Here is a 22,058-nt window from a genome sequence, read left to right as displayed (position 1 = left end):
AACGGGGCTTAATGCAATTGCTAATAGTGTTGTCCCAGATTAGCTTGTATAGTCTACACAGGCTAATCAGGGATGACACTCTTCGACTAAACTGGATTTTAGCTAAGTAAAGACTGCGCAGGCTAATCGGGACAATACTTTATAAACGTGCAGTAGGCCCAATTTTTCCAGAACATGACTCCTATGAAAAAAAGAAGTCCATATACTAGTTGTGGCCCCATATTGTACAGCTGTCCATATACTAGTTGTGGCCCCATATTGTACAGCTGTCCATATACTAGTTGTGGCCCCATATTGTACAGATGTCCATATACTAGTTGTGGCCCCATATTGTACAGCTGTAGATGTCCATATACTAGTTGTGGCCCCATATTGTACAGCTGTAGATGTCCATATACTAGTTGTGGCCCCATATTGTGCAGCTGTGCTAGTACAAGATGTCCATATACTAGTTGTGGCCCCATATTGTGCAGCTGTGCTAGTACAAGATGTCCATATACTAGTTGTGGCCCCATATTGTACAGCTGTGCTAGTACATGTATATAATAATAATTACCAATGGGAAAGTCTGAATGTAATTTTCTGATGTTTTTTTGCATTATTTCTTTTGTCCATGCCAAGAAACTATCCCGTTGCCTTGTTCTGCCACATCAGCTGTATGTTTTTGCTGGATGGGTGCTATTGTTAAAGTCAGACTCAATAATATCTACAGTAAAAGTATGGCTGTGGTATTTACTATCTAATACTTCTACATTCCAAGCATGTAAGCTTATGACTATGATATTAGCGACATAAGCGTGACATTATAAGTAGTAAGTTGGTGTTATTTTGGTCACAACATGCATCTACAACATATAAAATATGTTCTTTGAAAAGTATGTTTCAAGATGCCAATGATGTTGTTATGGGGAATATATTGCAACAAGGGGAATGAAAAAGGCACATGTAAAATTCATATTAACACATAAAATATTACTTTCAGGGGTTCTGAAATATTTTAAGAGTCTAATTGTCCACGGACAAGTTGGACCCACAAATTCACTTGTCCGTACCAAAGAAGTACTTGTCCGTACTTTTAAGATAGATAAAGGAAAAGGTCATTACTAATTAAGCAAATAATACAAGCATACACTTTTGTTAACTTCTATTTTAAATTATAAACATAGTTAACTAGAAAATTGAACAAAAAATACAAGCAAGATGTGCATATAATAAGATCACGTTTAAGTCACACATGATACTAGTCTTATTTATAAGACGCGCAAAGAATTTAGAGATACTTTTTATGTGGGCTAAATTCTTTGGAACTCCAAATATTACCATTATAAAAAGTAGCTTAATATTTGAGAGCGTAAACAAGTTCGACTAACATGATACATGTACCATCTCGGATATTTAATAATCTCAACATGACTACACAATTCACTTGAAATAAAATCATATTTAATAATCTCAACATGACTACACAATTCACTTGAAATAAAATAATCTCCGTTAATTATAAGTATATAATTATCCGCTAATAAAGGAAACTCCTTACGAAGTTTACATTTACACACAACGGCAACGTTTCAAGCCAAGGAAAATCAATTACCCAAGACTCAAAAAATTCTCGTTTCCGCTTGGCGTCGTGTGTTTATCATATTCATACTTGGCTTTTCTCTTCTTTTCCGACGCCGAACTGATTTTATCATTGGTCTGATTAGCATCATGGCTAGACGTTAAAGTGGTTTTATTATATAAAAATGGAATGCAGGTCGTTAGAACATGTATGCGGCCATTTGCAATGTACGAAAAGTGTTATCGTAAAATTCTTATGGTGATTGGCTGTTGCTATACACATGTGTGCTGGTTTCTCTATTAAAACAGGGACATAGGTCCCTGATTAAAATTGTTTTCTTATGCGTGATTGGCTGTTGCTATATATACTCGTGGACTGGTTTACCACATTGAATAATTATTATCGGAAAATAACATACCTCCGGTTAAAAAAGTGTGCTAGTCCGCAGATTAATCATAAGCTATTTATATAAACTTCGTTTTTTATTTTCGAAAAATATTGAAGTTTCGTTCTCGAAACAAATTTTATCACGGAAATTTTACTTGTCCCCGGACAAGCCAGCTTTCAAAAACTGCTTGCCTGGAAGGGTAAATTGACGACTCGGGCAACTCGGACAGCATATTTCAGAACCCCTGACTTTATAAGACCAGCTGCTAACAATGAGACAATTTCTTTTTAAAACAGGGTTTAGTGCATGTGCTTAAAGTATCGTCTGAGAATAGCCGGTGTAGTCCTCACAGGCTTAGCACGCACAACACTTTCTGCTTATTGGACGTTTTTCATTTAAAGGATGTCTGTTCTAAAGGAAAATCCAGTCCAGGTGGAATGTGTTGTCCATGATTAGCCTGTGCAGATTTCAAATGCTTATCTGGGAGGACATTTAAAGCACATTCACTAAGCCCTGTTATCTGGGAGGACATTTAAAGCACATTCACTAAGCCCTGTTATCTGGGAGGACATTTAAAGCACATTCACTAAGCCCTGTTTTCTCAGAGGGTGACTCAAATGTTGTCTACCTTGATTTATCAGTTCCCATGTTGTTCTTTCAGCCCCCAAGACTCCCCTTGCATTTATGGAACAGAAGAAGAACCTGGAAAGGGCAAAGGTGAGAATTAAAACGTTGGCCCTTTCCCACTCAGATGCACTTTTTAACGCTTTGGTAGTCCCTTATAAAATTTAATTAAGTTAAAGATCTGTCTTATTAATTTCAAGTTTTAAAATGCTTTTTTTCCAACCCTGAGATACTGATGAGTGGCAAACAGCATAGGACCTGAACAGACCGTGAGTTATTCCCAGGCTGTTCTCTTTATATGTTGGTGGTATATAGCCATTTTCACTTTGTGTCTGAGCAGGGAAAGGGTTAGGGGTGGAAATAAGTCACCACCAGTCCTTGCAGTTTTCTTTATACAACTTCAAATTGTACACTCTTTATTTCTGAATTTGCTGCATTTAATGCTGAATTGATCATTACACTGCCATTAACAGCTGTATGAAACACCGCTTGCAAACACATGTTCTCTTCACCAAGCCATTTACAAATCTCTCGTAAAAGGTCAATGTTTGTTCATCCACAAAGTTATGGTCATTAAATAACTTAAAGAAGATGCCATTATATTGAATTAATGTAATGAAGCAAAAATAAGTGGTGATATTCTAGTTCTCACCTGTGCACTAAAAGCAAAATAGGCACAGCTGGGGAGAATTCTCTGAAACTATTACTGTCCCTGAAATTTCTAAGAAATACTCCAAATACTGCAACCTGAAGGCAAAAACAAAACTGGTGTAATAGGTGTTCAAGAGGTAAGCGATGCAACGCAGCAGCCTTGACTGTCAGTCAATTGTGGTAATTGAGTTCGTATAAAAAATAAATAAAGATTTAATTTGATAAAAAAGTATTTTCTTGTTTATGTGATTTTTAGCTCGACTATTATATATGAAATATATATAGTGGAGCTATCCTACTCACCCCGGCGTCGGCGTTAGTGTTCCCGTTAGCGTGCAAATGTTAAAGTTTGCGTACCACCCCAAATATATTCATTGTCCCTTGACATATTGCTTTAATATTTTGCATACTTCTTTACCAACATGACCCCAACCTATAAACAAGAGCAGACAACTGTATCAGCATTTTGTAAGAATTATGGCCCTTTTTTCACTTACAAACATATGTTAAAGTTTGCGTACCACTTCAAATATTTTCATTGTCCCTTGACATATTGCTTTCATATTTTGCAAACTTCTTTACCAACATGACCCCAATCTATAAACAAGAGCAGACAACTGTATCAAGCATTTTGTAAGAATTATGCCCTTTTTTTATATGCCCGTTTTAAAAAAACGGGACGTATTATAGTTTCACCTTGGCGGCAGGCGGGCGGAGTCCACACCAGTTTCCGCTCTCTAATTCAAATAGTTTTCATCCGATCTTCACCAAACTTGGTCAGAAGTATTATCTAGACAATATCTAGGTCAAGTTCGAATATGGGTCATGCAGGGTCAAAAACTAGGTCACAGGGTCACTTAGTGCATTTCAAGCATTTAGCATGGTGTCCGCTCTCTAATTGAAGTAGTTTTCATCCAATCTTCACCAATTTTGGTCAGAAGTTGTGTCTAGACAATATCTAGGTCAAGTTCAAATATGGGTCATGCCGGGTCAAAAACTAGATCACAAGGTCACTTAGTGCATTTCAAGCATTTAGCATGGTGTCCGCTCTCTAATTAAAGTAGTTTTCATCCAATCTTCACCAAATTTGGTCAGAAGTTGTGTCTAGATGATATGTAGGTCAATTTCAAATATGTGTCATGGTAAAGTTATCAAGTTGTCCATAACCTTCAAACCGGCGTATCTTGTGACAGTTTGACATTCTTGTTCACTTATAATATGCATATTACTTTTGTTACATTGCCATAACTTTTTTTTATTTATGATCAGATTTTATTAATACTTTGACAAAACAACACTTACCTGAATACCACAATGGATTCCACCCAAACAATACCCCACGCCCCAACCCAGAATCCCCCCAATTTTTTTGTAAAATAAATTATTTTTTCCTTTTTTAGCTCACCTGATTGCTCAGGTGAGCTTTTGTGGCCGTCATATGTCCGTCCGTCCGTTTGTCCGTTAACATTTGCTCGTAAACACTCTAGGGGCCACATTTCTTGCCCCATCTTCATGAAACTTGGTCTGAAGCTTTGTCCCAATGAAATCTAGGCCAAGTTCGAAACTGGGTTGTGCCGGGTCAAAAACTAGGTCACTAGGTAAAAAAAAACAGAAAAACCTTGTAAACACTTTAGAAGTCACATTTCATGCCCAATCTTCATGTAATTTTGTCAAAATGTTGTCTTAATGATATCTTGGTTGAGTTTAAAAGTGGTTCCTATCCGTTGAAAAACATGGCCACCAGTGAGCGGGGCAGTTTTCCTTATTTTGCTATAGAGAAACCTTGAAAACACTCTTGAAGTCACAATTTTTGCCCAATCATCATGAAAGTTGGTCAAAACATTGGTTCAATTGATGTCTCAGACGAGTTCGAAAATGGTCGAGATCGGTGGAAAAACATGGCTGCCAGTGGGCGGGGCATTTTTCTCTATATGTATATAGTGGCAGTTTTCCCTATTTGGCTAAAGAGAAACCTTGTCAACACTCTAGAAGTCACAATTTTTGCCCAATCATCATGAAAGTTGGTCAAAACATTGTTTTTATTGATATCTCGGCCGAGGTTGAAAATGGTCGGGATCGGTGAAAAAACATGGCCGCCAGTGGGCGGGGCATTTTTCTCTAAATGTATTATAGTGAAAACATGTGAACACAGTAGAAGTCACATTTTTGGCCCAACTTTCTTGAAATTTGGTCAGAACAATTGTTTTCTTGATACAAGAGTTGAGTTAAAAAATAGTTCCGGTCAGTTGAATAACATGGCTGCTGGGAGGGGGGCAGTTTTCTCATTATGCCCCCCCCCCCCCCCCACTTTCGAAGAAGAGGGTATATTGTTTTGCTCATGTCGGTCCGTCCGTCCACCAGATGGTTTCCGGATGATAACTCAAGAGCGCTTATGCCAAGAATCATGAAACATCATAGGTACATTGATCATGACTCGCAGATGACCCCTATTGATTTTCAGGTCACTAGGTCAAAGGTCAAGGTCACGATGACCCGAAATAGTAAACTGGTTTCCGGATGATAACTCAAGAACACTTATGCCTAGGATCATGAAACTTCATAGATACATTGATCATGACTCGCAGATGACCCTATTTATTTTCAGGTCACTAGGTCAAAGGTCAAGGTCACGGTGACCCAAAGCAGTAAAATGGTTTCCGGATGATAACTCAAGAACGCTTTACCTAGGATCATTAAACTTCATAGATACATTGATCATGACTCGCAGATAACCTCTATTTATTTTCAGGTCACTAAGTCAAAGGTCAAGGTCACGATGACCCGAAATAGTAAAATGGTTTCAGGATGATAACTCAAGAATGCTTAGGCCTAGGATCATGAAACTTCATAGGAAGATTGATCATAACTTGTAGATGACCCCTATTGATTTTCAGGTCACTAGGTCGAAGGTCAAGGTCACGATGACCCGAAATAGTAAAATGGTTTCGGATGATAACTCAAGAACGCTTAGGCATAGGATCATGAAACTTCATAGGTACATTGATCATGACTCGTAAATGACCCCTATTGATTTTCAGGTCACTAGGTCAAAGGTCAAGGTCACAGTGACCCAAAGCAGTAAAATGGTTTCCGGATGATAACTCAAGAAAGCCTATGCCTAGGATCACGAAACTAAATAGGTACATTGATCATGACTCGAAGATGACCCCTATTGATTTTCAGGTCACTAGGTAAAAGGTCAAGGTCAGGGTGACCTGAAATAGTAAAATGGTTTCTGGATTATAACTCAAGAACGCTTATGCCTAGGATCATGAAACTTCATAGGTACAATGATCATGACTCGCAGATGACCCCTATTGATTTTGAGGTCAAAGGTCAAGGTCACGGTGACCTGAAATTGTAAAATGGTTTCTGGATGATAACTCAAGAACGCTTATGCCTAGGTTCATGAAACTTCATAGGTATTTTGATCATGACTCGCAGATGACCCCTATTGATTATCAGGTCACTAGGTCAAAGGTCAAGATCACAGTGCCATAAAACGTATTCACATAATGGCTGTCAAGGTTACGGTGACTCAACTTAGAAAAATGGTTTCCGGATGATAACTCAAGAATGCTTACGCCTAGGATCATAAAACTTCATAGGTACATTGATCATGACTCGCAGATGAAATAATGATGAAACTTGACCAGGATGTTTGTCTGGACAATATCTAGGTCAAGTTTGACATTTGGTAAAGATTGAATGAAGTGACTCCTCTCAGGTGAGCAAACTAGGGCCATCTTGGCCCTCTTGTCTAATCATTGACCACACCCCACATTATACCCCCCTCTCAACCCCCCTCCACCCCACCCAACCCAAAACGAATATTTTTTTCTTAAAACATGGTTACAAAAAAATAAATAATATTTATTTACTTTATTTTTGAAGGACCGTCCAAACTTCCCACCCAAGCTATTGCTATCAAACTTGAAAACAAAATCTTATTAGTTTGTTTTATGTCTTTACAAATGTTCAATAGATTGTGGAAAATATACCTGAACTTTTACCTTGACCTTATTGAATAATTTGAACAATTTCCCCATGATGGCTTACGTTATACTGTCAAGCACTCGAATAGTCGAGCGCGCTGTCCTCTGACAGCTCTTGTTTTTATTTAGTATCTGAAATTCCACACACATATGGAATACAAATGCATTCAAGATGAATTGAATTATCCCCCGCCATAGGTGGAGGGATATTGTTTTGGCGTTGTCCGTCCATCCGTCTTTCCGGCCGGCCGGCACTTTTGTGTCCGGAGCAATATCTTGGAAGTGTTTTGTTGGATTTCATTGAAACTTGGTATGAGTATATATATGGATAAGAGGATGATGGCCCTTCGTATCTTGAAAACATGCTTTTTTGAGTGTCAAATATAACACTTTTGTGTCCAGAAGCATATTGGCGGGGATATCATTTCAACAAATTTTGTTGTTCTTGAATTTTGAAAGGTTTTGAAAAATGCTCATAACTTCTATGTCTCTTCAGATGTAACCTTCATATTTGGTATGCATGTGTATATGGACAAGGCCTTTCCATACGCTAAAGAATGTTGACCCCTTTGACCTTGAACTTAGGGTCCGCGTTTAGATTTCAAAATCTGCGTTTAGGTTTCAAAAAAGCGTTTTTCAGGGGCATATGTCTTCCGATAGAGACAGCTCTTGCTGTTAATAAATTCAAGTTGTTTAAAATGTATAAGGGGTTTAGTTTTCTAACTATTTCTGTCCTAGTTATGACAAATGAACAATAATTTCATTGTTTTGCAAACACAATTCACACTGAATCAATGAAGCAAATAGCTCCGTAATGATGAGTTCAGACTATGTTTCTTTCACTAAATGCATTAGCAACATCATTCTGGTGTTGATTTTCGTCAATAACTTTCAGGTAAGCTTTCATTCCCTTAAGTTATTAAGACTCCTCGCTAAAAGTATAAAAAAGAAAATCCCATATAGTGCTGAATATGAAACTGTTCTATCTGGTACAAACACATGTAGCAGATAGAACTGTATCATCCTTACTTCCTGCTGTGAGCCTAAGTCAGTAAGCATTCTGGAAAGTATCTTATTTATCCTTGCTCTAAAAACATCTATTATGTCAAGCTATTGATCATTTTGCTATTTTCATTACGAAAGGTCAACATAACATTGTATGAGAAGAAATTATAAAAATATATGTCATTCAAAAACAGCTAATTCTTGTAAACATCTTAACTGATTTTTTTAATGTTATGCAGTTTTTACTATTCAAGTGTTATTATTAGAAATAATAGACTGTGGATTATTGCTGATCAGAATAAGATCCAGAATTGTTTGCTTAATTAAAGAAAGACTCACATTAGCTGTGCGAACTGCACAAGCTAATCTGGAACAATACCCCCATCAGGCTATGCATTAAGCCCAGTTTTCCCAGAGCAAGGCCCTGGGTGGGCATGCACTTCTAAGAACGAAATACCCAAGTTACTTTCATCTGTCATTTGCAGCATCTCAATTCCACACATTCAGACTTGGGGACTAAACACTGATAGATCTGAAGTAAACTTCACCGCTTTCTTGGCATTTTAATTTCAGATAAAATGTTTCCGAACAGTTTTAATCTAAGCTGTGTGTTTGTCATTTAGCAATAATTAAAATTCATGGAATACCAGCAGCATCACCATCTGTCAGAGAGTGTATACCAGCATCTCTGGTCTGGTCTTGTTTGCCGGTCTGTTCTCTGCAGTGCTCAGGTGATTTGCTGGGATGTCTCATGCACACACTTATTAAAGTATTGCTGTCTCATGCACACACTTATGAAATTATTGCTTTGGTTTTTACATTTAACAGCTGAAGTTCATTGAGTGTAATTCATGTATGCCCAGTGATGAGGGTCTATGCCTGTTTTCCAAAAAATATTATTTCAATATTACGCATTTCAAGTTGAGGTTTCTTAGCATGTATCAGAAGCTTTGACATTTTTAAGTGACTGTGGTTTTGACAAAAGCAATGTAACATTATGTTCATGATTGTAGTTTGACTGTACAGATAAATAACAACTGTTTAAAAACTAACATTAAACCTTTAATTTTTTGTTAGTTTTAATTGTATTTCATTTAAGAGCTTTGAAACAATTTCACCTATTTATTGTTATCTTTTCAGTATTAAACCAATTGTTGTCTTCTACAAGGGTCAGAACCCTTGATGCATGTAACTGTACCTGTGCTGCATCATACCAAAATGGGTCTCATGCCATATGTGGCTGCCATATGTGGCTCTATTAGCTTCAGATCAGCCTGCGCATTCATGCAGTCTTGTGATGAGCAACCCTGTCTTATGAGACCATAATACCTTGTGTGACTTTATAGCAAACATTGTAGCTCCTAACCAGACTTTGCAGATTCACAGGCTAGCCTGGAGCTACACTAGCCCCTTAAGGCATAACCAATTTTCGCATGAAGTGGCTTATAATTCATATGTTTGGGTGTGAAGGTTGTGTAATGGATATGGTGTTAGGCCTTGATTTCCTCTTTACTAAGCATTCTTCAGATCTTTCTAAAAATAGTAGTGTCAGGTTTTCCCAGGAATATATTTCTCAAAAATGTATTTATAGCTTAGGCTTTTTACACAATCTAGCTAAATTAGAATGATTGATTGACACTAAACATGCTTTAATTTTACTTTCAGATTGGAGACACTTTGAGGTTCAAAATCTCGCACCGTCCTGACAGACAACAGCTTGTGCAACAACACATTCTTGAAGGTAAGCTCTCCTGGGTCCCCCAATTTTCTTTTAAGGAACCAGAGATAAATGTGTTCTTAGTGTCTTGCTATTTTTCAATTTATAACTGACAAAATATTTTAGCCTTTCTCTGGAAATATGGGGATAAGTGCATGTGCGCAAAGTGTCTTCCCAGATTAGCCTGTGCAGTCCACACAGCTAGTAAGGGAGGACACTCCCCTGCTATGGTATTTTTTGTTCTAAGGAAATCTCTTCTTACAAAATCAGGAATGACACTTTTCACTTGTATGGTATTTTTCATTCATTGGAAGTTAGGTGGTTAAAATCCAGTTAAGGCGGAAAGTCTGGGACGACACTTTATGCGCATGCATTTAAGTTTTTAAAATGAGCTGTAAATTTTGCTTTTTATGCTCCCCAAAAATTTATTTTGGGGGGAGCATATAATCGCCGTTTCATCTGTCTGTCTGTGTGTCTGTCAGTCGGTGCACAATTTTTTGTCCGGGCTATTTCTCAGCAACTAATGACCGGAATTCAATGAAACTTTATGGGAAGCTTCACTACCAAGAGGAGATGTGCATATTATCAGCAGGTTCTGGTTGGATGATTTTTCACAGAGTTATGGCCCTTTGAAATTTTCCATTAACTGTACATATAGTGCAATTCTTGTCCGGGCTATTTCTCAGCAACAAATGACCGGAATTCAATGAAACTTTATGGGAAGCTTCACAACCAAGAGGAGATGTGCATATTATCAGCGGGTTCTGGTCGTATGATTTTTCCACAGAGTTATGGCCCTTTGAAATTTTCTATGAAAAAATTCTTGTCCCCCCAACTACTGTGCGTTCAAGACGTTTCCTTTTATCTGAATATATAGTGCAATAATGTGACAAAAAAAACCTTTGAGGGAGCATCACCCGTCTCCGACGGTTTCTTGTTATCAATATGTTGGGGTCAGCATGCCCTTGTAAAATGAAACACAATCATCCATGGAAGGAAGTACAAGAACTTTGGCTTTTTAGCTTCCTGATAATATTTTGTAATTTGAACATCAATTATTTTGCAGGAACCTGGTTAACAGCATGAGTCTAAGAAATGTTAAGATTTTCTCCAGACCTTCTCAATATTTCAAAACTCCATTAGGCACCAGACAAAGTGATTTCACACCTCAATATTACAGTTATTTATAGGATTGCTTCAAGCCAGAAAATACTTTAAAGCGCTTTTTTACCCAAAATAAGTATTTGCATTTTAAATGGGTTTCATTCTGTTTTATAAACTAAAAAGATGTTTTATTTCACGCACAAAATTATTTTATTTGGGAGAAATGCATGGATGTTTTTTTTATCTCTGAAGAAACTGGTTTGCATGTAACAACTGAAGATTAATGGTGGAAATGAATTATTAATAATTAAACACTCGGCTAATTAAAAAGAAAAAAAAAGGGCAAATTATATTTGTTTTTAGGTATGCATTGTTATATGTACCCCCTTTGAAAAGGATACTAAGGTCATCTCAGCATATGCTAATAAATTATGTATTATAAATCAAATTAATGTTAACAAAGGAAGTTAAAATTCCCTTTTCCTTTCTGTGCATTTTCCCCTCTGAGGATTGTATCAGTTCAGAACTAGTGTCTATAAAATGCCATGGCTTACTAAAACCAACAGATAATTGTATCAATAAATGAATGAACAGTTAAAATGTAAGTTTAAAATAACAAATCCTTTAACATATTCATTATTCAAGGATGAAGTTGCTAGTTGTATGAATCTGATGGCATTATGACCCACCAAATATTAACTCCAAATTAAGCTTTAATTAAGCTTCAATCTTATGGTTGATATTTCTTTATTATTTGATCTGCACATATGAAATGATTGCATAATGTAAACACATTAAATATGTGGCGTTACTTCTTGACGTAGAAGATAGCCTGTTCTAGGGAATATTTCCAAAGTGTCTGCGTATGCAACAATCCTGGTGTTGTTATAGAGTAAACATATTCACATAAAATGCATTATGTGGTTCTGCAATGTAAACAGATTTCCCTCTAAATCACCATTAAGCCAAAAAATGATACATGCCAATGTAATCTCCCTGAAACCTATGAAAGAGCAAAATGCACCAAGAGCAAAAACACATGACTTTAATAGTCTGACATTTTCTTGTGAAATTTTTGCATTTAAAAATGAGCCGCGTTTTGAGAAAACTGGGCATAATGCATGTGCGTAAAGTGTCGTCCCAGATTAGCCTATGCTGTCCGCACAGGCTAATCAGGGACGACACTTTCCGCTTTTATGGTATTATTTGTTTCAAGGAAGTCCCTCCTTATAGAAAATCAAGTTTAGGCAGAAAGTGTTTTACCTGATTAGGCTGATTAGCCTGTGCAGACTGCACAGGCTTATCTGGGACGACACTTTACGCACATGCATAATGCCCAGTTTTCTCAGAACATAACCCAAATGATCAGCTGCTGAAGATTTTAATTGATTCACAAGGCTTATTAACCCATTTATGCCTAGCGTCTAGAAAAAAGGCCTTGGCAAACATCGTAGACCCAGATGAGAAGCCGCATGATGTGGCGTCTCATCAGGGTCTGCGCTGTTTGCTTAAAGGAATTTCTGTAAGAAATTTTCTTAATATAGAAAAAAGTATACTACACATCCCTAATTTTGGAAAAAAAATATATCCAATTTAGAAGGATGGGAGAGTCCACTAGGCATAAATGGGTTAAGCAGTCAGCTTTTTTATTCAACCTTTCCAGTTTATCTTGGATCAAGTGTGCATATTTTATGACTTGTTTGTGGTAAAAAGCAAACATCTTATATTTATGTTACTACCTTGTTAACTTTGTAGATAATTTAGACATAAAATGACCAACGCTAGATGTTCAGTGGTCATAAAGAATTGTTCTCTCACTGCCTTATAAACTGAATTCATCATACAGTTTAATTTATTCAGCATATTTACCTAATTTAATGCCACTAGTGCACAATTACATGACAGATGCTGAACCAATATTTTTACATTCTGCCCGCTTTCCATGATATCAGATCATTGTTGGAAAACACAATTTAACCCATTTATGCCTAGCGTCCTGAAAAAAGGACATTGCAAACAGCATAGACCCAGATGAGACGCCGCATAATGCGGCGTCTCATCTGGGTCTGCGCTGTTTGCTTAAATGAATTTCTTTATGAAATATTCTAAAAATAGACATAAATATACTTGACACCCCTAATTTTGGAAATAAATTGATCCAGTTTAGAAGGATAGGAGAGTCCACTGGGCATAAATGGGTTAAGCCATGCCCACATTTGAGATAATCCCGTTACTCTGCAATGTTTAAATATTCTTCAGCCATGACCACTTGGACATTTTGTAGGAAGTTTCTTTTAAAATTTAACAAATACGCGATCTTCAAAACATTGAACAAACCTGTAATAGCATGCTAAGGAATAAGGAATTGTCATTGTTAGAACATATCTATGATATAAAATGTCAATAATTAACAAGTCTTTAACAGTTTATCAACTTATAATATATTTATGCTCTCTTGTTTTCAATATTCTTACTCGGAACTCTCTCAGTATTGTTTGTCCACATGTGTCACAAAGGTAAAGACAAGTTAAAAGTTTTCATTAAAACATTCTTCCAACAGTTTTAACATAAGTTCATTTTGAAAACTTATGTATTCATTTAATATAAAATATGTAAAGACGCCTTCTTTAAAAAAAAAAGTAATAAACGTTGTTGCCTTCCTTTCAGATACCAAATTCAATATCGACCCATCACTCCACGAAAAACAACGGCAACTGAAAAAGGCTCGGTTAGCCGACAGTTTAAATGACAAATTGTCTCACAGACCCGGCGTCCTAGAGCTCGTTCAGGGCAACATTCTCCAAACTGAGGGCGAACTTCATGAGCTCATTAAGGGTAATGACATTTCCCTGCATGAACTAGGTGAATAGTTTTCTTTATACTAGTTATTAATATTTATTTATGTTAACATAATATGATTATTTATCTCTTTTAAGCCATAAAGTGTTATCAACCTTATTTTGATGTAAGCTGATACTTCCTTTTTGATCTCAATAAAATTAGATTTTAAATTAAATATGAATAATTGAACTGATAAAAATATTTTTGTAAGTCAGTATTATTTTTAGCTCAACTGAGCACAACATGCTCATGTAGAGCTTTTGTGATCGCCTTTTGTCCATCCTGCGTTGTGCGTTGTGCAACGTCAACATTTGCCTTGTTCACTCTCTAGAGGCCACATTTATTGTCAAATCTTCATAAAATTTGGTCAGAAGATTTGTCTCAATGACATCTTGGATGAGTTCGAAAATGGTAACGTTTGCTTGAAAAACATGGCTGCCAAGGGGCGGGGCATTTTTCCTTATATGGCTAAATATGGCTATAGTAAAATCTTGTTCACTCTCTAGACGCCACATTTATTGTCCAATCTTCATGAAACTTAGTCAGAAGATTCATCCAAAAAATATCTTGGATGAGTTCGAAAATGATGCTGGTTGGTTGAAAAACATGGCCACCAGGGAGCGGGGCATTTTTCCTTATATGGCTTTAGTAAAACCTTGTTAACACTCTAGAGGCCACATTTATTTTCCGATCTTCATGGAACTTGGTCAGGAGATTTGTCCCAATAATATCTTGTAATCTCAGGTGAGCGACTTTGGGCCTTTCAGGCCCTCTTGTTCTGATATGTATTCTTAAATCAAAAGTAGATCCTGATAAAAATGAAGATTTACGATGGGATGAAATAGTATGAAAACTAAACTATGTGTACTAACATCATTGATGTTTCCTAAGTCATTGTTGTTTTCCCATTGCTTTAATCCTTTCTGCTCAAAAGGAAAGTGAAAATGGATATATGCAAACAGCATAAAACCATAACAGCCTGCAAGTAACTCACAAATTGTTCAGGTTTTATGCTGTTTGCTCTTCATCAGTGTCTTATGGTTTGAAATAAAGCCTTTGAAAGTTGAATCTTTTAAGAAAAGTGTTTTAGTTAGATTTTCTAATGGACTCCAAATGTGTCAAAATGCATAAGTAAAGGGCTTAATGCATGTGTGTTAAGTATCGTGCCATATGAGCCTGTGCAGTTAACATAAAGTATCGTGCCATATGAGCCTGTGCAGTTAACATAAAGTATCGTGCCATATGAGCCTGTGCAGTTTACATAAAGTATCGTGCCATATGAGCCTGTGCAGTTTACATAGGCAAATCAGGAACAACACTTTCCACTTAAGTTGATGGTTGTTTATACAGTGCTTTAATGTGGTTGAATGCTTGTATGTTTCAGATGGGTCGCTATCGTTTGAGTTTGATGGCTACAGCGACGCAGAGTACGGGCCTGAAGATGGCAGGTCCAGCGATGATGCTCTGTCACCTGACCACACTGACGACTCCAACCTCTCGGACATCAGCAGCCCGCCAGTGTCCCGGGCCCCTGACCTGCCAACATCCTTCAAGTCCATGCATTTCTCGGGCATTCAGTTTAACCATGATTCTAAAGTTACATTGCCATTATCTACCCAGTCCTTTACCATTCCACTGCAGACCACAAACATGGGAGGTCTCACTTTCACCAATGGTTCTTTTACACCCGGAACCTTTATGACGCCTAGAAGCAATGTGACTGTGACAACAATAAACAATAACAAATTTATGAAAAACAAAAAAGCGAAACCAAAACCTACGCCAAAGAATAAAGTGATCAAATTCCATGAATACAAGGGTCCACCGAACGTCATTAAAAGTTCATCGCCTGTTTCTATTGCCTCGACCACAACAGTGATAGGCAACCCATCAGTTGCTGCCAGCATTGTGCCCCAGACACCACCAGTTGTGCCGGGTGCCAATCACCAGGAGACACCGTACCACATTCTGCTACAGCAACAGCAGCTCTACCTGCAGTGGCAGCTCGAGTTTGGACAGAAGAACATGAATGCCACGGTGATCGTCCCCGCTGCTCAAAAGGAAGGCCAGGCTGCCATACAAGTCTCCCCTTCCATACCTGCCAGGGTTGCCTCCAGTCTGGCAGCTAGTGGCATTGACACTTCCTCTGTGTCCGTGGTCTCGCAGGCCCCTACACACACCGTGTTTACAGTGGCCCCATCCAGTCAGGGTAAGGCAGCCCCGCAGGCCCCTCTGCAGCAAATCAGGATAGCCTCCCCTGTTATGCTGCAGGTGAAGCCAGAACCCCAAGTGGGGCAGCCCCAGCCACAAATGGACCCCACAGTGACCCCTGTGTCCAGTGTGGGCAAGACCATCAAACGGCCGACTGTCGCAGTATCAGCAAGTGCTCCAGTTAAACAGTACACTAGTCTTGAAGAAATGAAAGTGCCAGAGTTGAAAGCAGAATTGAAGAAGAGGAATCTCACAGTGTCAGGACAAAAGCCTAAACTGATTGAACGCCTGAAGCCTTATGCAGATGCAATATTGAAGGCTCCTGTGGACAAGTCTCCCCCAGTGACCTCCCCTGGAAGTTCAGTGATGTCTCCCACGGGCTCTCTCATATCCTCCCACAGTGGATCATCTCCGCAGACATTCTCTGTGATGTCACCACCATCTTCAGTGACATCGCCACAGAGTCTGCTGATGTCCTCAAAACCTGCGATCCTCAGCCGACCTGGCTCAGTGCTGTCATCATCAATGCTACTACCTGTAGTGACCTCAGTGACGGGGATGTTGACCAGCCTGGGTTCTGTACAGTCCACATACTCTAGTCTCACATCACCGGGCTCGGCTTACTCAAGTGTCGTCACGTCACCGAATTCAACAGGAACGTCAGTTTTGTCTAGATCAGTGTCTGTGATGTCACCGGTCGGTTCTGTGATAGACGAGATACTGTGTGGCAATGTGGAGTCACCTCTAGCCTCTATTCAGTCTATGCAGTCAGCTGTAAGTGTTTCTAATATGACCCTTATGCCTGATGACCTCAGTAACCCGTTTTCCCCGCCGGAGTCCCCACTCATGATGGAGCACTTACTTACTCCCCTCTCACCGGACCTGATGGACACCCACGTCCACTCGCCGGGAAACAGCCATCGACAACGTAGCCACACTCAGAACATGCTGACTAATCATCATAATCATAGTCATCACTCTCAGATGCATAATATTGCCATGAGCATGGAGGGTTCTCGACCTCCCTCTGCCCTCTCATTCAGCCATCATGATGAGAAGCTGGACATTGGGATGGATATTGACCTTGAAGCCTCTACCAGTTCTGGCCTCACACCTGCCTCATTCTCAGCGGTGAAGCCCAACTCCCAAAAGGGCCCACCAGGGGGCAGTGTGGGGAGCCCGGGGAACCAGTACAGTCAGCCCCTTCAGGTGAGTGATGTTTGTCTTATTCATTTTAAAGCATATATTGTATACATACATGTATTACATTTGCAGACCATTGTTCTAACAAAGTATACGAAAAATATGCCTCAATGTTTGAGACCTTGGTTTGTAACATTTACATAATTGACAACAGTGCATTCTGCTATATATTAACAATTATGTCTTAGATTACAAAATAATGACATGGCAAACTGACATAAAGTGAGTAGTTTATAAGTAGACAAGCATATTGAAAATTTAATGCAATTCCATTTTGTTAAAAATGTGCAGTATGGGTTTCTAGTTTCAGTCTATATATAAAACAATTACAATTAGGTATTTGTTTTCTGTATTATAGGTGAGTGTGCTACGGTCGCAGGACGATCAGCAGCAGATGTTGAACCACATCCAGCAGCAGCTGAACATCTTGCAGGAACAACAGCACAACAAGCAGCAGCAACAGCAGGCGCTGTCGCCAACCTACCAGCTGAGCCACGAGGAGATGCTGAGGCAGCAACAGGAGAAGATAGAGAAGCTCCAGGCCCTGCTGCAGGAGTCACAGAGGCAGCTCCAGCTACAGCAACAGCAGCATGAGCAGCTCCAGAAGCAGCAACAGCAGCTGCTACAACAACACCAGCAACAGCCTGCAAAGTCACAGCTGCAGCAACAACATTTGCTACAACAGCAGCAGCAATCAGTGCAGTCTCAGCAGCAGCAGCAGCAACAACAGCAATCATTGCAGTCACAGCAGCAGCAGCAACAACAGCAATCATTGCAGTCACAGCAGCAGCAACAACAACAGCAATCAGTGCAGTCTCAGCAGCAGCAATTGAGGGGTAAAGCCCAGTCTCTGCTACAGAAACCTGATCTAAGAGGGCCTGCGTTCTCCCAGCCATTGCATGGACAGCCCGAGGTGCACATGCCCACTCAGGTTTCCAAGGCCTCCACATACGAGTCTAGTGCCCCACACACTGTGGGTGTCAGCAATAGGGGCACAATGGGCTTGGGACAAATGTCTGTCTCCCAACCTGTGACAGTGTCCGCTCCTAGTCAGCATCAGAAACCCTCGTCCCAGGGCCAGACGCACACAACTGCTACCCCACAGGTGATATTCAGTGTTCCCAATGGTGTGAAAGCGCCCTTGCTGGCAAACCAGTCCACCAACATGAAGCAGATACAGATACCAGCCAGTTGGCTCACCAACATTCAGACCACTCCGCAAGGCTTGTCAGCCGTCATTGTACCAAAACCAGCCACCAAGAAAACTAAGGCTCCCAGTCTTGAGTTTATCAAGCACCAGTCCATAAACCAGAAGGTGGATCTGGTGGGTGGAAAGTCCCTGCTGGCTGTATCTACTACTGGGGCTGCCCCTACGTTCATTATTGCTCCTGGCGTTCCCGTATCCAAGACTACGTCTACGGCCCCAACCTCCACCACGTCTGCTCAGCCTAGTAACGGGCTGTGTAAACTAGGAGGGCAAAAAATGTAAGAAATATCATATGTTTGTAATTGTTAGAAACAACCGAGTGCCTGTTAAGTAATTGAAATTGTATGGTTTTTATGCATGTGTTTTCACACTTCATCAATGTAAGTCAAAAATAGCCTGTATATAATCCTGAGATCAGGAAAAAGATGCATATGCAATACTTTATGGCACTATGTTTTAAATAATTTATTTTACACTATCCAGGACGGTATCTCTACCAACGTCTCCTGTGGAGGGCCCTAGCCATGTCAATGTGAACCGAACATCGTCCAACCCCTACTTTCTTAAAGAGCCACCAAAATATGATGACGCTGTCAGAACCAAGCAATCCAAGGTGGGAACATGAGTTTTAACATTGTTTCATATTTTTGACTGTCCCTTATTATTAGTAAAGCCCAAATTAAAACCTTTCGTACAGAGTTTTGATTGTGTTTACCACAAGAACTAATCTAGTGTATTAACCTCTATCTGGAAATCAGGCTTAATGCATTTGCGTAAGGTGTTGATCTAGATTAGGGAAGACAATTTCTGCTTGTATGGTATTTAGTTCTAAAGAAGTCTTGTATGGTATTTAGTTCTAAGGAAGTCATGTATGGTATTTAGTTCTAAGGAAGTCTTGTATGGTATTTAGTTCTAAGGAAGTCTTGTATGGTATTTAGTTCTAAGGAAGTCTTGTATGGTATTTAGTTCTAAGGAAGTCTTGTATGGTATTTAGTTCTAAAGAAGTCTTGTATGGTATTTAGTTCTAAGGAAGTCTTGTATGGTATTTAGTTCTAAGGAAGTCTTGTATGGTATTTAGTTCTAAGGAAGTCTTGTATGGTATTTAGTTCTAAGGAAGTCTTGTATGGTATTTAGTTCTAAGGAAGTCTTGTATGGTATTTAGTTCTAAGGAAGTCTTGTATGGTATTTAGTTCTAAGGAAGTCTTGTATGGTATTTAGTTCTAAGGAAGTCTTGTATGGTATTTAGTTCTAAGGAAGTCTTGTATGGTATTTAGTTCTAAGGAAGTCTTGTATGGTATTTAGTTCTAAGGAAGTCTTGTACGGTATTTAGTTCTAAGGAAGTCTTGTACGGTATTTAGTTCTAAGGAAGTCTTGTACGGTATTTAGTTCTAAGGAAGTCTTGTACGGTATTCAGTTCTAAGGAAGTCTTGTATGGTATTTAGTTCTAAGGAAGTCTTGTACGGTATTTAGTTATAAGGAAGTCTTGTATGGTATTTAGTTCTAAGGAAGTCTTGTATGGTATTTAGTTCTAAGGAAGTCTTGTATGGTATTTAGTTCTAAGGAAGTCTTGTATGGTATTTAGTTCTAAGGAAGTCTTGTATGGTATTAAGTTCTAAGGAAGTCTTGTACGGTATTTAGTTCTAAGGAAGTCTTGTACGGTATTTAGTTCTAAGGAAGTCTTGTACGGTATTTAGTTCTAAGGAAGTCTTGTACGGTATTCAGTTCTAAGGAAGTCTTGTATGGTATTTAGTTCTAAGGAAGTCTTGTACGGTATTTAGTTCTAAGGAAGTCTTGTACGGTATTTAGTTCTAAGGAAGTCTTGTACGGTATTTAGTTCTAAGGAAGTCTTGTACGGTATTTAGTTCTAAGGAAGTCTTGTACGGTATTTAGTTCTAAGGAAGTCTTGTACGGTATTTAGTTCTAAGGAAGTCTTGTATGGTATTTAGTTCTAAGGAAGTCTTGTATGGTATTTAGTTCTAAGGAAGTCTTGTATGGTATTTAGTTCTAAGGAAGTCTTGTCTTAGGAAAATTCCTGTTTGGCTGAAAGTGTTGTCTTTGCAGGGGCCAGCACTTTACGCTCATGCATTAAGTCATGTTATTCCAAGGTGAGTCTCCTATGTTTTCGTGTTGAGTTTATTACTATCGATATTGTTTAAGTTAAGAAACATTGGCTGGTTTAGCATTGTTTTGTATTCAGCCAGTACAGGGACAAATCTTAATTTCAGCACACCTGAAGTGAGACACAAAACTGCACCATGGTCCATGAATATTGTAATGTCAAGTATTGTGAAAGGCACCATAATCCCTTAACAATTAACGTTTTGACCCATTTGCAGTTAATTAAATCAAATTAAAGATCATTCTTTATAGGTTAAAGTTTTAAAGACTTCTTTTCCAACCTAACCCAATTATTAGCAGCAAACATTATAGCACCTGAACATCTTGTGAGTAATTTGCAGGCTGTTCTGCTTAGAATGGTGGCTGCATATAACCATTTTCACTTTGCTTCTGCGCAAGGAAGAATTAAACTCGCACAATTCTGTACAGTTACTGTATTTAACCTAATATTGTGCTTCATTTGCAGGTACCGGACGGGGGTACCAGTGGTGGACAGGTTAAGAGTTCCACCATGGATGATGTGCTGGAAATACTCATTAGAACAGGAGGTATATTAGCTGTTGGAAGTCCCTGACAAAATGGAGTCTCGCTCTGGCAGATTATCCTGTGCAGTCTGCACAGGCTAATCAGGAACAACACTTTTTTTTCTTTTTTTTTTAGACCACATTTATATTGCGCCCTTTACATACTCGAGATGTGCGTTCAAAGGCGCTTTACAGTTTTTCCCTGATAACTGGGTCATAAGTCGTCCGTTAACATCTTGGCGCAGTATGCAGCCACAGCACATTGGCTTATTTCCCTCACAGGTACCCATTTATACACCTGGGTGGAGAGGAGCAGATGTGGGATAAATTTCATGCTCAAGGAAATTCCAGTGGTCGGGGCGGGATTCGAACCTGGGACCTCTCGATCCCTACGCCAGCGTCTTACCACTGCTCCCACTTTCCGCTTTTATGGAATTTTTAAGGATGTCCAGTTTATGCGGAAAGAGTTGTCTCTGGTAAGCCTGTGCGGGTTGCACCGGCCAATCTTAGACGACACTTTATGAACATGCATTTAGCCCTGTTTTCCCATAACGACGCTTTTATGTATCCCATGGGGTCTTGCGGTGACCACTCATGTCTTTTTCAAGTTATGAAAAATAAATGCATTGATTTTTTATTCACCTCAAGGTCATATGCATATTATCCTATCCAAATGCAGCTTATGTTTATGTGTGATACATTGTTACTATATGCCCGTTCTCACCAAGCTTCTACTGGTAAACTTAAGGCAATACGAATTCCATAGATTAATAGCATTCCATAAGTCTCTGGCTACTTTGTGTGCTGGTCTTTTTACATTTATATAATTTGAACAAGAAAATACATGTATTATTTAAGTGATTACTATTTATCATCTTCAGAAGCCAGGAGGCAAAAGCAATTTGCTTG

General features: G+C 38.9%; 1 protein-coding gene across 2 annotated transcripts in view; it reads left to right on the top strand.

The window, feature by feature from the left end:
• LOC127866710 (nuclear factor of activated T-cells 5-like) overlaps window positions 1-22,058 on the top strand; it is a 34,524-nt gene that overhangs the window by 8,155 nt on the left and 4,311 nt on the right. Inside the window, exons 3-9 of one of the 2 annotated variants that reach the window (XM_052407452.1) lie at window positions 2,611-2,666; window positions 9,890-9,965; window positions 13,713-13,880; window positions 15,271-17,306; window positions 17,659-18,785; window positions 18,991-19,120; window positions 21,092-21,173. In XM_052407452.1, coding sequence (XP_052263412.1) covers window positions 2,611-2,666; window positions 9,890-9,965; window positions 13,713-13,880; window positions 15,271-17,306; window positions 17,659-18,785; window positions 18,991-19,120; window positions 21,092-21,173 — 3,675 coding nt within the window. Of the gene's footprint in view, window positions 1-2,610; window positions 2,667-9,889; window positions 9,966-13,712; window positions 13,908-15,270; window positions 17,307-17,658; window positions 18,786-18,990; window positions 19,121-21,091; window positions 21,174-22,058 lie in introns of both variants that reach the window. The other variant, XM_052407451.1, reaches the window with a different exon arrangement.

Source organism: Dreissena polymorpha, chromosome 2, assembly GCF_020536995.1.
Source record: "Dreissena polymorpha isolate Duluth1 chromosome 2, UMN_Dpol_1.0, whole genome shotgun sequence".
In the NCBI taxonomy this organism is placed as follows: Eukaryota; Metazoa; Mollusca; class Bivalvia; order Myida; family Dreissenidae; genus Dreissena; species Dreissena polymorpha.
Note: the sequence above shows the minus strand (reverse complement) of the source record. Positions and strands in the feature narration are given on the sequence as shown.